This window comes from Gossypium hirsutum, chromosome A11 (assembly GCF_007990345.1).
Source record: "Gossypium hirsutum isolate 1008001.06 chromosome A11, Gossypium_hirsutum_v2.1, whole genome shotgun sequence".
NCBI lineage: Eukaryota > Viridiplantae > Streptophyta > Magnoliopsida > Malvales > Malvaceae > Gossypium > Gossypium hirsutum.
Genome location: NC_053434.1, coordinates 2,922,947 through 2,937,903, shown reverse-complemented (window position 1 = coordinate 2,937,903; position 14,957 = coordinate 2,922,947). Strand labels below are relative to the sequence as shown.

General features: G+C 31.8%; 2 protein-coding genes across 3 annotated transcripts; both read right to left on the bottom strand.

Moving 5' to 3' along the window:
• Nucleotides 1-232: 232 nt before the first annotated feature.
• LOC107912152 (LRR receptor-like serine/threonine-protein kinase FEI 2) lies at nt 233-3,826 on the bottom strand. The gene is made up of 13 exons (XM_041080565.1): nt 3,507-3,826; nt 3,208-3,343; nt 3,053-3,124; nt 2,886-2,957; nt 2,730-2,801; nt 2,563-2,634; nt 2,394-2,465; nt 2,031-2,137; nt 1,762-1,935; nt 1,320-1,652; nt 970-1,224; nt 700-833; nt 233-608 (listed from the first exon to the last, which is right to left on the bottom strand). The coding sequence occupies exons 1-13, from the start codon at nt 3,586-3,588 to the stop codon at nt 384-386; spliced, it is 1,806 nt and encodes a 601-aa protein (XP_040936499.1). The 5' UTR covers nt 3,589-3,826; the 3' UTR covers nt 233-383.
• A 6,938-nt stretch (nt 3,827-10,764) lies between these two features.
• On the bottom strand, nt 10,765-14,604 carry LOC107912153 (calcium-dependent protein kinase 10). Of its 2 annotated transcripts, XM_041080564.1 has the most exons (8): nt 13,653-14,604; nt 13,098-13,241; nt 12,825-12,977; nt 12,199-12,314; nt 11,920-12,087; nt 11,591-11,821; nt 11,326-11,500; nt 10,765-11,194 (listed from the first exon to the last, which is right to left on the bottom strand). In XM_041080564.1, the coding sequence occupies exons 1-7, from the start codon at nt 14,317-14,319 to the stop codon at nt 11,327-11,329; spliced, it is 1,653 nt and encodes a 550-aa protein (XP_040936498.1). In that variant the 5' UTR covers nt 14,320-14,604; the 3' UTR covers nt 10,765-11,194; nt 11,326. The 2 variants fall into 2 exon arrangements, with proteins under 2 accessions (XP_040936498.1, XP_016695712.2); XM_016840223.2 differs by having other exon boundaries at nt 10,765-11,500.
• Nucleotides 14,605-14,957: the final 353 nt, after the last annotated feature.

Here is a 14,957-nt window from a genome sequence, read left to right as displayed (position 1 = left end):
TGTTAGATCGAAAATCGATCGAGATATCAATCCAAAAAATGGTTTTGAACCAACTGGACCGTGAACACTAATTCAGGATTGAACCAATTTTTTTTTAAAATTTTTAATCAAACTAATGGCCTGATCGATACAACCACCAGTCTAGTTCTAAAAACATAGGTGCTGCCGTTGCTATATGAAATATTGGCTAAAGCAACTGATAATGTGTTCGAGAGTGAAAAACCATTCAAGCTGATAAAAGCTGCAAGACCATCATGCACATGCATGCATTGCTGTGACAATGATATACAGGCCCCAAAGAGTGGGGTAACAAAATCGCATGAACACAAAGGAAAATTTGAAGACTGGCCATGTTTACTCGATATTTGTTCTCTATGTCCGTTTTAACAGTAATCCGAGTGAGAGTCGTAAAAATCACTAGGGCAAGGTGACATGACCTCTTGTTCAAGCAACTGAACTACCTGGCTCATTGTTGGTCGTTCGTCTAGATTTGCATCAGTACATTTTGCTGCTACTTCAAGAATTGCTTCTAAAGTTTCCATGTCAGCGCCATTACACCTTCGATCAACTATGTATTCTAATCGGTTCTCTCTCAATAGTGTGTTCATCTGCACGTGTTGGAGCAAAAACACAAATTATAGTACCCACGCAAACAGTTAATCCTCCATCATACTAGCGGAAAAGGTTTGAGGAGCTTACCCAACCAACAACATTCAAGCCCCGCTTCACAAAAGTTGGATCGGTTGGCCTTTTTCCGGTTACAAGCTCCAACAAGAGAACTCCAAAGCTATAGACGTCAGACTTTTCAGTGGCTCGACCACTTTGCAGATATTCTGTCCCATGATAACAACACCTTAATGACTGCAATGTTGCTAGATGTGCTACTCGAATCTCTCGAACTTAGACTTGAAACAACAAAAAGTAGGGGCAACTGAAACATTCTAGACAAGAGTTTACAGCGAGATGTACCTGGAGCCAAATAGCCGAAAGTGCCAGCAACGACGGTAGTGACGTGTGCCTCCTCGTCCACCAAAAGTTTGGCAAGACCGAAGTCGGATACATGAGGCTCCAAGTTTTCATCAAGAAGAATATTGCTGGATTTAATGTCTAGATGAACTATCTTAGGACAACAATCATGGTGCAAGTAAGCGATACCTCGGGCAGAACCAAGGGCTATTTTTAATCGAGCACACCAATTCAATGGCCTGGCTTCTTCTTTGCTTTCTGAAAATGTAAATAACATACAAGAGCACACAATTTAAACCGAGAATTTCGTTGTCTTGTTAATGAATGCATAAGATATCATAGATAAAACATACCATGAAGAAAGTTGTCCAAGCTGCCCATAGCAAGATAATCATAGATAAGAAGTTTTGATGCCGGCAACCTGCAGTAACCTCGTAGGTTGACTAAATTAATGTGTTTGATGCTGCCCAAGATCTCTAACTCTCTCTCAAAGACTTGATCAGATCCTTCACGGTTCCGATCTATTCTTTTAACAGCAAATGTTCCACAATCATTCATGACCATTCGATATACAGTTCCAAATCCACCCGACCCCACAACATCTTCTTCATCAAGGGATTCCAGCTTTTCTATAATCTCACATGACGGATACAGCAGATCCCCATGAAAAGTGATAAGTTTTTTGCCTAAAAAAGTGAAAAAACTTTTAGGAACCAAGTAGGGTTGATCATGCAGAGCTGGGGCAGAAGCTGGGAATAATAGGACATTGTATAGAAAAGCCAGAGTTTAGCTTACTCGAATCTTCGTGGACTTGTTTTTTGACTTCTGTGTATCTCTTAGCAGCCCTTTCCTTCTTCGATAGAAGACATATCCAAAGAAATGCAAGGAGCACAACAAGCATGACAGCCATTGTTGACATTGCACCGATCAGTACACCTTTTATGTAATGAGATGATCGCTTTGTTCGGCCTGCAAGAATCGGAAACAATAATCCCCATATCATTACATGGTTAAAGCTTTGAAGAAATATAGTAATTATAGTCTGATTTATCCATAAAACTTGCCAGCTGCTTCATCACTTTCAGCATGAGGTAGAACTGCTGGGAATCCGAGTGAAGTCCGACATGGCCGGTGAACTTGTTGTCCACATAAATCCAAATTGCCGATAAACCTGAACATAAGGTCGGTGGGAACATGCCCATGTCAAACAGATGCCAATATCCAACCCTCACACCAAATCAAAGTGATATACACTCAACAGCTTCATCATAAATAAATTATCAAAATGCTTAAAACAATTTCTTTACTGTATGCTTACGAAAAGGCAAATAAACACCTTTCAATATATAACATTCGAAGAAATATAAAGCTTGAGCATTGCAGCTTGTCATTAATAAGTTGATCCACATAATGAGAAGGGTACTCACGACTTGTTCCCAAAAGTGTTAAGTACTCCGATATCTGGGATTTCACCGGAGAAAAAGTTGGTGGACAAATTACTGCATCAAAAGTTTAAGAAACCTCATTTTTGCTTCTTAGTTTTCAATTAAACAGCTTAAATTATTTAGCAAAAGCAATAAGTTCTTGTGAACTTACAGGTAATGCAATCTTGTAAGACGGCCTATAGACAAAGGTATAGAACCCTTAAGCAAATTGCTCGATAAATCCCTACAAATAGCAAAAGTATCAACAAAAACAGACCCTTCGATTCACATTTATGCCTTGTGACTAAAGTAACATGGTAGCATATTCAAGGATCTTACAGTACAGTGAGAAGAGAAAGGCTTCCGATATTTGATGGTATGCCTCCTTCAAGATAATTAGCTCTCAAGTAACTGTGCATATAGCGAATCAAAACGTGTAAATAAAGAGCTCTCAAATGAAAGAATAAATAAGAGAACTCATATGTTTTTGCTTACAGAGCTCTCAAATGAGTACAATTTGAAATTTCATTAGGAATTAGTCCATGTAAATTGTTTTGGTGCAGTGCCCTGTATTAACCAACATAAAGAATGTTAAAAACAAGAACCCCAAATTTTCATGCATTAATCTTCTGGGTATTGAAGAAAATGAGGATTGAACTCACAGTCTTTGCAATCTGTTGAGTTTGCCAATGCTGGGGGAGATTGACCCTCCTAATTGCATGTATGGTAGGTTGCTGTAAAAGCAAATATCAATACTAAAAGAGCCAAAGCAGTAAAATGATCAAAAGAAACAAAAGGAGGTGTGGTTTACACTTACATTGATCGAACTCTTTGAAGATTGGGAAAACATGAAATGCCAGTCCAATTACAGGGTGATTCATCAGTAGCAAGCCAGTTTCCAAGAAAGTTTTTACTGTCATTCAGTGTGCTTTTGATCTCCAGCAATGTTAAACCTTTAAAATAAATAAGTAAAATCAGATCAAAGAAACCAAAAAGGTTCAACTCCAAAATAAAGACCCAAGATTAAAATCTACTGGAATGGGAAGGTTTCTTAGAAAAAAAAACATCATCAAGCTGAAAAAAACAGTGAAAAAGTTATGGGTTTTTAGCTGTTACCGTCGTCAGTGACAGCAAAAGAAGCAGAGTTCCAAAGGGTAACCGCAAAAATCACAGAGGAAAACCACACAAACACACTCATTTTCCACCTCAATTTCCACAACAAGTTTCTGGGAAGTTCTAGCAAAGAAAGGGGGGTGCGGGGGAGAAAGAAAGTTGTGTGGGAAATGAAGTGATGATGATAGTGAATAATTATTTTGTAGCACGAGAGAGAAGCAAAGAGGAAGAGAGAGAGAGCTTTTTTCAGAATATTTTATGAACGCCATGGAGGATACTCCCCTTTTGTTGAAAATTTCATTGAAAGTTGTGCTGCTGTGTGTAGCCGTTGTCGTACCAATTAAAATTCAATTTCAAAGGTAAAAAAAATCCATTGAAAAAAATAATTTGATCAGGAGATTAAATCCATAGATTTTCTTTTTTCTGTTCAATCGATTGCATTGTCAATTAAGCTAAAATCAATTTCGATATTTTACTGACAAATAATACTGAAATTTTATGTATAATATTCTAATAATATAATAAATATATTATGAGTGAATTAGATTGTATCAAATATATAAATTAGCATTATATTAATTTACATGTTAGAATTATATCATGTTATTCTTTAAATGCTATTAAATAATTAATACGTTTTTAAGATTTTATCTTTTTTGTTTGATGATTATAAGAGGAAGACAAATCTCTAACAGCAACACGACTAACCTAACTTGATCTCTTAAAACTTTATGGATTTTCACCCAAATCTTCAAATGGTTTGGTTCTTGCTCTACAATTACTTAAGAGATGCCCCCAAGTTTTTTAGAACTAAAGATATAAGATACTGAGTTCTTCAATAATTTTTAAAAAAATTATACACTACTACCACAATATGCTTCTTTTAGTACAATATTAAAAATGATTTATATTAAATGAATATCTGATAAAAACTTTAGTTTTAACAATAGGGATTAAATGCAAATTCAATTTCTTTCTTTTTCTTCACATAACATATTTACACTTTGAAACACCTTTTATCAAACCAAATTTCTTTTACTACCAAACTTTTAGGAAAGGCAAATACTCAAGTACAGGGCCACCAAAGCAAGGGGGTAATGTTTAGGGGTATTATTGTCCTTCGAATTAGCGGCAAAAATAATGAAAGTTATGCATTTGTCAAAGCTACTAGTGAGTGGAGTGACAAAAATAGTGGGGGCCTTTGAAGGTAATTTGAAAAATCAACTTTTAGGTACTGTTTTTTTTTAATAAAAAATTATTCTTTAGCGCACTTAAATTCACTTATATATTAATAATAATATTTATACTAATTAAATTAAAATTTAATTAATAATTTTTTTAATTTATTTTTAGTTCATTTTTTAAATTCCAAACCTATAAAAATTAATTTATACTCCAATATATAAATCTTAATTCGTTTTCGTTAAATGTCATAATTAATTTTTCTTGATATATTCTTTACACATTAACCCTATTTTTAAAAAAATATATTAAATAATTAGTTTGTAGTGATGATATATTACAACTATAAATATATTAAATTATTTGTTACAATTTAAAAAAAACTATAAAATTTCAGAAATAATATTATTAAGAAAATAAAGAAACAATAATATAAATGTTTGGTATTATGATTAATATAAAAGAAAAAATAATATTAATCAAACTAATCAAAAGTTTTGATTATGTCTTTAGTATTTACCCTGAAAGTTGTTTCAAAATTAAATTATAACTCTAATTGTAGAAAATATTAGTTATGATTTATTTTTGTGTGTATGAAAATCATGATTGTTGAAATCATTTATTTAAATATTTTTACTTATTCCTTTACCATTGCAGGATGTACTCGCCATGGTATTTAAGTAATAAACTATTATGTACAAAAATTTCTTTTTTTATTAAATTTATTATTAAATTTTGTTCTTGAAATAATTATTTTGTTTTTGTTTTTAATCATTATATTATTCAAGTATTTAATTATTTTTTTAGAATTTAATTTATTTTGTTTAATTAAAAGTGTGATGTTTTAATAGTATATTCAAATTATTTTTTACATTATTTTAAAATATGTTTTTAAATTGAAGGTTTATTATATTCATAATATAATTATTCCAAATATATATTTTTTTAAATTGAAAACCTAATTTGTTGATCAATAATAAACGTGAGAATATTTGATGAACTTTTAGTGCATAACTTTAATGCATAACCAGTTAATAATAAAACGATACACCATTATTAAAGTAAAAAAATATTAAAGGGTTTAAAAATAAATTTAAATAATTTTATTATAAAAAATAAATATTAATTATAACTATTAAACATAAATAATATAAAAACATCAAATCTGAAACTTGAAACCTAAAACCTAAAACCTGAAATCAATGCCTAAAACTCCAAACTTGAATGAGAAACAAAATAATTTTAATTAAAAGCATATATCATATTTAAAAGCTTAACCATTGGAAAATATTGTTTAAAATTTTAGAATCTTTAGATTTAAAAAAAAAACACAAACACAAACGCATGATAAATAAAAATTATCATATTTTTGTAATGCAAATGTTGAGAGTATTTTCGGAAAAAAAATGCAAAAATATATATTTTTATGAAACAAACAAAACAAAATAAAATCTTCAAAAAAATAACTTTGATTTTTTATTTTTGCTTTGACTGATGTTGCTTTTGAGCTACCAATTTGTTCCTTTTTATAGATTTTGATTCTAGTGTCTAAATTTATTTGAACCTTTTCTTTTCCTCTTTTATATCGTCAAATTTTAAAAATATTTAATTAATAGATATTTAAATATTAAATAGTTATAGAAAATATATAATGAAATAAATAAATTTTATTTATATTAAATTAAATGTATAAATTAACATTTTTAATTTTATTTATCTAGTTAACTATTTATTTTTAAATATAAAATCTAAAAAATATTAAATTAAAATATGGTTATAGGGTTTAATAAATAATAAATTATTTAATTTAATTTAAATGATTTTTTTAAAAATATTTATTTGATTAAAATTTTATGTTTATCTAATTAAATATTTATTTAAAACATAAATTTAACGCCCATTAAAAAAATTTTGATCCATTAAAAGTAATATTTTCAATTATCTAAGTTTTTACGCATGTTTTCTCTACAAAAATTATATTTAATTTTCTTTTTACAAGAAAAATATAGAAAGAAATAAGTAGATAAGAGCTATTATCACTTATAAATTTTTTTTAATTATTTCTATTTTACTTTATTTATTTTAATGTTATATTATCTTATAGAACTTTACGTTTAAAATTTTATTTTTGGTTTAAAATAGGTGGAATGTTTAAAAATTAAGGAAAAACTGTAGAATATAAATTTTTATAATTTACAATATTTATTTATTAAACAATCCAGTTATATCCCGTAATTAATGTTAAGTAATATGTAAAACAAATTTTATAACTTAAAATTTTAATATTTAAATTTTAACACTTATTTTTTTTGCGCTTAACTTTTTAGTGTATATACCTGGTTATATTATATATATTATTAATTCTTAAAAAATATAGAACTTTAATTTTTACGAATAACAATTTTAAATATTTATTTTCTATAAAATATTTATTTCAACCAATAACCTGTTGCAGTGAATTTAAGGGGCAAAGGCCTTTCCCCTCCAAAAGAAAAATAGCATGTTTAATCTCTTCTAAAATAATAAAATTATAAATTAAAATATGATTAAATTGTACTTTTTACCTTTTAAAATGAAAAAAAATATTTAATCACTTAAAAATGATAAAATTATGTTTTGACTTCTGAAAAAATTATAATTAAAAATTTCAACCCTTAATAAAATTTTTAAATCCACCTTACTTCTTGGCCTTTAAAATTAAATTAGAAAAAAAAATTTAAACTCACTTAAATTCATATTTTTATATTTTTCTTTACAAATTTTATTGTAAATAGAAATTGAAATAAATTCAGGGAAAAAAAAAAGAACCCTCAAGTTTTCAAGACGTGCAAATGAAGTTTGTTTCAAACTCCAGATTATCCTACGAGGTGACTACCTTATTATCAACATAGCAATCCTACCAATTCAACTTATTTACCATTATAAGTATCCTTTTATCTATATTTATATCTATATCTACACCATATTTAAAAGTTTTTAAACGAGCACGAGGAGTCCCGGTCCCTCTTAAAATGAAACATTTTCTATTTAAATTTTTTATAATTTTTAATTAGTAAAGATAAAATTGTATTTTAAACCCCTAAAATGATAAAATTTTAATCTAATTCACTAAAAATTATAAAAATATAGGCTACTCAAATAGTGAAATTAAATTTTTAGTTTCGTAAAAATTATAATTTAATTTCAACTGAAAAAAAATTATAGTTTCGCCGAGTATGATAATCTCTTTTAATAAGCAACAATGGGATTGATGTGAGCTTGTGAGTTTTCGCATGCTTCTCTTGTAAAGTATGCATATATCTACAAGGGTCCTAAGTGATGGAAGTATAGACGAAGTTTTTTCCAACTAGATGAAGGTGAAAAAATTAATTTAAGTCAAATACCAATAACTCTACCCTTATAATGATTAATATAATAACTAAATGCAATTTTGATGTCGTTACATCATCTCTTACCAAGAACCCTATCAAAATAACAACGTAAAAGTTGAGGGAAATTATTTGAATTTAGACCAAGAAAAAGCAAAAGGAAAAGGGCAATAACTATTACTTTGAAAAGCTCGAAAACATAATGTACCTAACGGCCAACCACACCAAAACCCAGAAAATCATGCCATCCTTTTTGCGTTTGGGAGTTTTCTTTGTAATCTAAGCAAAAGTTTTTTTTTTTTTAAATAACAGATTTTTATATCGGAATAAATTATTTAAATTCGTTTTAGTTTTGCAAATAACGAATTTGAATTTGGATATCGAAGTCAATTATCTAATTTGTTTTTTAATTTTTTTATTTATTAGACCAAAATATTAAATATCTAACGATTTTTATATATTCGGTAAATACTATTATTTAATTAATTTGAGTACGGATTTAATGAATGTTTAGAGTTCATCCTATCAATTTAAAAGAATATATTCATTCGAAAAATAAAGAATAAATTGTTCAAAAAAGAAAGAAAAAACCTTGTAATGTCCTAAAAAGAATCATCTAACAGTCCACCGATGTGGGCCTACTAAGATGGGCCATATTCTCCTCTGAGAAAAGCTTTCGGGTCCTTCCGACCCAATGAATTTGGGTAAAAAACCCATAAATCTGGGGCAAGTTTTTAATGCTAGATTTTTAATCCAACTTATTATTTAAGTTAATGCAATGTCATGCATTTAACGACAGACTTAATATTTTTAACCAACTTTTAAGTTTCTTTTTTCCATTTTTTTTTCTTTGCAAAGTTTTTAAATGTTGAATATTAGAATGACTAACATGAAACTTATTAATCCAGTACGGAATTCCGTATCAAACTCGAATCCCAAAATTGTGTACAAGATTTGGTAACAAAGGATTAAAAAGCAGGCATTTTCAAGAGTAAATACTAATACCGGTATTAGTTGTTGTTTTTATCATCATTGTTGAAGAAAAGAATCAGACGGGAGGAGAAAGTGGTGGGTGATTGAAGGTTTGGTTCATCTGTAATGGGCAGAGAGTCAGAATAAGAAATTGAGGGAGGAAAAGAAGAGAGGAGAGGAAGGAGGGAAAAGGGATCCCTTGTCCCTCATGCCCAAGGACATATATATAGGGAGTATCCTTCGTATGACAATGTCATGTCACCGATAATATGGATGGTAGGCTTGCTTGCACGGTCAAGTAGGTAACAAGTCTTTTGCATGTCAACTACTACCATGCATAATGTTATATGGTTTTGCTCTGACATTTTTCTTGCTGAAGTTGTAAAGGTTGTCACACCTTAGTGGTCCTCACTGAGGGCCCATAACAAATGGCCTCTCCATTGGATTGAGTTGAATTTGTGGATGGTTGGTCATGAATGACTTTGGACAAAGAGCCACCATAAAGGCTATGAAATGAAGGGCCGCTTGTGGCTGCACCTAGTGAGGGGTGCTTGCCTAGGTTCTTGCAAGGCATCTTTCATTCTTTCGTGTATCATTTTTGAAGGAGGGTATAACAATTATAATATTAGAAGAGTAAATATTAATATCAATCTTAATTTTTTTATAGTTACAATATAGTTTGACGTATCATCTAAATAATTTTAACCACTACTTTAAATAAGTCTTAACAATATCGATCTTGAGTCAAGATTTAGAATTCTGTTTGTTGACCGGATTGGATCAAGTTTAACTTAGGTATGATATTATACAAGTCAAGGTAAGACCTAGCAAAAGGCCAGACTGTTTACTTGGGCCAGATGGGATTTGGCCTATGTCAGTTTGACCTCGAGCCTACCTAATGATTTACTAAATTTTCAATTAAAAAAATATTTATTTTAATTAAAAATATTTTAAACTTTTAAATATTAATATATTTTAAAGTTATTAAATAAACAACTAGACATATTTCTTAATATTTACATATATCGTTAGAAATTTAATCTTTTATATTATAACAATTAAAAAATATATTAAATAGTTAATAACTTCGTGATTTAATGACAAAAATGTTATAACCTCATTTCTCTTTTCAAATTATAATACCTAACTTAACTTGGCACTTGACTTTTAAGACCCGATCAATTTTTAATTGGATCTTTTCATAAAACCTTTAAACGTCACAAATCTACGGACCAAACTATTCAAAAGTTTTCATTGAAGTCACTGGGTTGTTAAAATCGTACCGCCTATACTAATAAAAAACTTTCCTTCCCTCTCTTTTTTATAGTTAAAACATTTGAATGTTATGAATTTACGAACCAAATTCTAAAATGCTTTCTTCTCTAATTTTCGACACTAACTCTCAAATCAACTTGAATATAAAATATGTTCTTCTACTCATTGACAAATATTAATCCACTATACCAGTTAAAGCTCGCTCGCTAAACTTTCAAATAAAAACATTCAAATAGTTTAACTATCATTTTATAACTTTTTAAAATTAACCAAACCAAAACATAAAGTGATATTGGATATTGTTTACCCATAATTTATATTCCCAAGTCTATTTTCCAACTTTATGTTTTTTTTTTTTTCAAATTCTTAAGGAATAATCCGAACCTCAGAACTTAACAATGATTAAATCCATAAGAAATAGATTAAAAGAAAAGAATAAGGGAAAAGAACAAAGATCGGAAACATTTTTGTCATAAACAAACCCCTACACTACATTCTGCACAAAATAGTAAAATGAAACAATATGAAAGTCAATCATCAAACAACCTTACATGAAAAAACAAAACAAAACAAAAATATACACGGACATGCCCTTCACATTCTACTAACAACTATCCTATCTTAAGACTCATCAAAAGTGAGTGTCAAATACAAATACGTATTCAGTAAATATATGCTGAATTCAGAAAATCATACTCTCATACTCGTATCTGAATATGTATCGAGTATGATAACTTTAGGACAAACAAATAATAACAACCAGCAGCTGGCAACTTTATCCAATCAATGCACACTTCATGCAGCAGCAAAAAGAAAACAATCAAACCCGGGCCACGTAAACATGTTACGAAAGAATATTGTCTGCCATCCAAAAGGCTGTGTTAAACTTGAACCCTAAATGCCATTTCCGTGAGGTCAATGGTGCGGCACGTTTCGGATATATGCAGATCGTTTATCGACAATAAATGGTCAGAGAGAAATATAAAGCAGGCACAAGCATGACTAAGTCGACCGATCCCATTTACCTCAAACAGCAACAGCTTGGCCAGTAACAGCATCATGGAGCTGCAAGGAACCATCTTTCATCAAGTTAAGACTTAAGCTCTTGAACCTCTCTCTTGAATACTGTCTCGATGCCTTTCTCCAATCAGTGCCGGCTTTCATCATGGCAACAAATTCGTCATAACAGATTTGCCCGTCCTGAATAATCAAAGGTATATAGATTTTAAGCACCATGAAACGGAAAATGATTTTAAGAAAAGAAAACTATTGAGAAAATGGAAGCTATACCTTGTCAGTGTCGACTTCACGCATGATGTCGTTCAGTGCATCAACATCAGTTTCACCCGATTCATCAGCTAATGCATCCCGTAACTCATCCAATTCAATATATCCACTCCCATCTTTGTCAAAGAACATAAATGCTCTGCGGAAATGCTCGTCATTTTCCATCTTTTGCAAGTGGATTGTCACTGCTACAAATTCCCCATAATCCAATACTCCATTTCCATCAACATCAGCCTGATACAAATTAGATCGCAACACAGAAAACACAAGTTAACATTCAAGTTCTTGCAGCATGCTAGTAGAACAGCTTCAAAGTGAAAACTGGACCCTACCACTTCCATTAACATCTTGATCTCTGGTTCAGCCAACTGCGAACCGACCTTTCGAAGGCCGGCCCTAAGCTCCTCGTACGAAACTTTTCCATCATTGTCTGTATCCATCAATGCGAACATATCTTTGATTACTTCAACCTCTTCTACTGATAAGTGCTCAGCAATTACCTGCAGCATTTACAAAACTAAATCACCTGCAGGAACTTGCACATTGCATGATGGCACAACGGTTTTGGATTTTAACTGACAAAATCACATAATCTGCCTAACAATACTTACCCGTAAAGCCTTCTTTTTAAATCTATTCATCACTGAAAACTGCTTGAGCCTGGCTCTCACAATATCTCCCAATGGAACATTCGGAGCTTTCTTTGTATTTTGCAACCAGGGATGTTCTGTGACCAAAAGAAAGGTTTCTGCTGATTAGAAATTCTAAAAAGTGAAATATTTGAATGCAAAACAAACTTTTCCTGAGTAACTCACTGAGTACAGATCATAGTGCCCCACTTTGCTCACTTCAATATAATTTCCCTTATAAATTTCGGAAGAATATATACTAAAATTTAAACTAGATAAATGTATACATATGTCATCATTTGACACAGTCAGCATTTGACCACACAAAGTTGCGTACAATGTTGAGTCATTTTCAGATGCCAAATGCTATAAACCCAACCCATACACTGCATAAAAGTGAGCTCAATGCTCAAATTCATTATGGAAGGATCTGTACTGTCAAGATGACCCTGACCTCACTCTTTATAACAATAATTTATAACATTTAGGCAGCAAGCACTTTGGGTCCTCAAATGCTATCTAAATGCTTTCAGCTAAGCACGCAATTAGCGCATCCTCTCTATACCAACTGGAAATTCAGTATGATAAGGAACTGCCAGAGAACTTACCAAGCACCTGTTGAGCAGTCAACCGTTTCCTAGGATCCGGTTCTAACATCTGCCGAACAAGACTCTTTGCACTCTCTGAAACTTGAGGCCAAGGTTCTCTCTTGAAATCAATGACCCCTCTCAAAATTGCAAGAGCAACTCCCTGTTCAGTCTCTGGAAAAAAAATACATGAAGGTAAAAAATCAGTGTGTGTCTATCTATATATATATGAATGCCACATCTTCATGAGAGTGTCTGAAACTGCACAACCATGGAAAAGTAGAAAAGGAGTACCTGCCCAAAAGGGGGGAACCCCACATAATAAAATGTAAAGGATCACACCAGCACTCCACACATCAACCTCTGGTCCATAATTTCGCTTCAGAACTTCAGGGGCCATGTAATATGGACTCCCCACGATTTCAGAAAACTTCTCCCCTGTAAAAATAAATCCAATCTCAAATATCAAGCTGAAATCCATGAATAGATCTCCCTAAAACAGTAATCCGACTCCAAAAACTCAAGATTTAGCGGTCGAACAAACATCCAACTAGCAAAATCCAAAATCCAGTCAAATCAAAGAGTCCCACAGAAATCCCCATAGCACTCAGCTTTGTCACAGAAACAAGCCAAACCCCACACAAAAAATAATTCTATAAATTCAGAGTAGAAAAAGAGACCAAAACCGTTCTTCAACCACACAATTGCGGAAGCCAGGGAACTTTTTAAAGAAAAAGAATCCAACCCAAACTTTAAAAATCCAAAATTTTATCAGATGAAGTTCCAAACCATCAAGGAACCCACGTAAAACTTCAAAAAATGGAATAAATAAATAATTACTCCACATACCAGGCTTAAAGAACACGGACAAACCAAAATCAATCACTTTTAGCGGCGCGTGTTCTTTCTTGTTAGCAAACAAAAAATTCTCGGGCTTCAAATCTCTATGCATAACGCCATTCTCGTGGCACATCCTAACCACCTCTGCTATCGTCTTCGCCACGTTCGCCGCCGCGCGTTCCGTGTAATGCCCCCTTGCTACTATCCTGTCGAACAATTCCCCTCCTTCACAAAGCTCCATAACCAAATGAACATTTTCATTGTCCTCGTACGTCGCTTTCAGCTTCACAATATTCGGGTGTTCCGGCAACGTTGACATTATAGCAACCTCGCGTCGGACGTCTTCGATGTCGACTGCTGTTCGGAGCTTCCGCTTGGAGATTGACTTGCACGCGAGGGCTTCGCGCGTTTCCCTGTCCGTGCAGAGGTAGGTAATGCCAAACTCACCTCGGCCGAGCTCGCGCCCGAGGATATACTTGTCCCCTATTCGTGTTCGGTGACTCAGTGGGATCACATCTTTCAGAACTCGGATCGGAGCCGGCGAGGCAATTTTCTCAGAGAACGGGTTCGGTTTCCTTTCCCGGGCTTTTTTCTTTCCCTTCTGGTTCTGGTCGGACCGGTTCGGTTTACTCTCCGGACTCTCGTCCGGTCTAACGCAAGCGTTACAGTTTCCCATACCAAAAAAGAATTCAAAGAACAACGGAAAAAACTAAGCCGCCGACGTTACGGGGTAGGTGCGGACGACGGCGGAAGAAGGCGGAGGAAGGAAGAAAGAAATGAAATGAAATGAATGAAAACGCGGGGTGGACTGGTCAGTCGAGAAAAACTAAAACTGGGGGTTTTGAAATTTCTTCTTAGTATGATTTTGATTATTATTTTATTAATAGATATTTGGGAAAAAAATGATTATTTAATTGTTAATACAATGATCTTTTTCTTAATGTGATTAATTGGTTAATTAGTATGAAATGTGGAGTGAAATGATTCGTCTTCATAAACAAAGTCAATATGCTGTAAATTTACACCGTCACATTTCGGGATTTTTTTTATTAAATATTTTATTACATGTATACTTTTTTTTAATTATCTTAATTTTAAAAAAAATTAAATAATTTATATTGTGGGTTGGTTTTGGTTATATTTTTTACCTATTAAATTAATTATATTTTCACATCACATTATATACGACATGCAACTACATGTGTCAAAGTTATATTTGATATTTATTTTGTAATTTTGTTAAATAACTTGATATGATTATGTATTTTCCTGCGGTTTATTTTTTTTCAAAAATAGGTTGTCTAACTGTAATTA

Bases quoted from the DNA above. Each gene is read 5' to 3' on its own strand.
- LOC107912152 (XM_041080565.1), bottom strand. From the start codon at position 3,588: ATGAGTGTGTTTGTGTGGTTTTCCTCTGTGATTTTTGCGGTTACCCTT. The intron at 2,958-3,052 runs GTGAGTTCAATC...TGGTTAATACAG, and splicing joins CTCAACAGATTGCAAAGACT to GGCACTGCACCAAAACAATT. The intron at 2,466-2,562 runs GTAAGTTCACAA...CTTTTGATGCAG, and splicing joins CTTACAAGATTGCATTACCT to TAATTTGTCCACCAACTTTT.
- LOC107912153 (XM_016840223.2), bottom strand. From the start codon at position 14,319: ATGGGAAACTGTAACGCTTGCGTTAGACCGGACGAGAGTCCGGAGAGT. The intron at 12,978-13,097 runs GTACTCCTTTTC...TTTTTTTTCCAG, and splicing joins GGTTCCCCCCTTTTGGGCAG to AGACTGAACAGGGAGTTGCT. The intron at 12,088-12,198 runs GTAAGTATTGTT...TAAATGCTGCAG, and splicing joins TTAAAAAGAAGGCTTTACGG to GTAATTGCTGAGCACTTATC.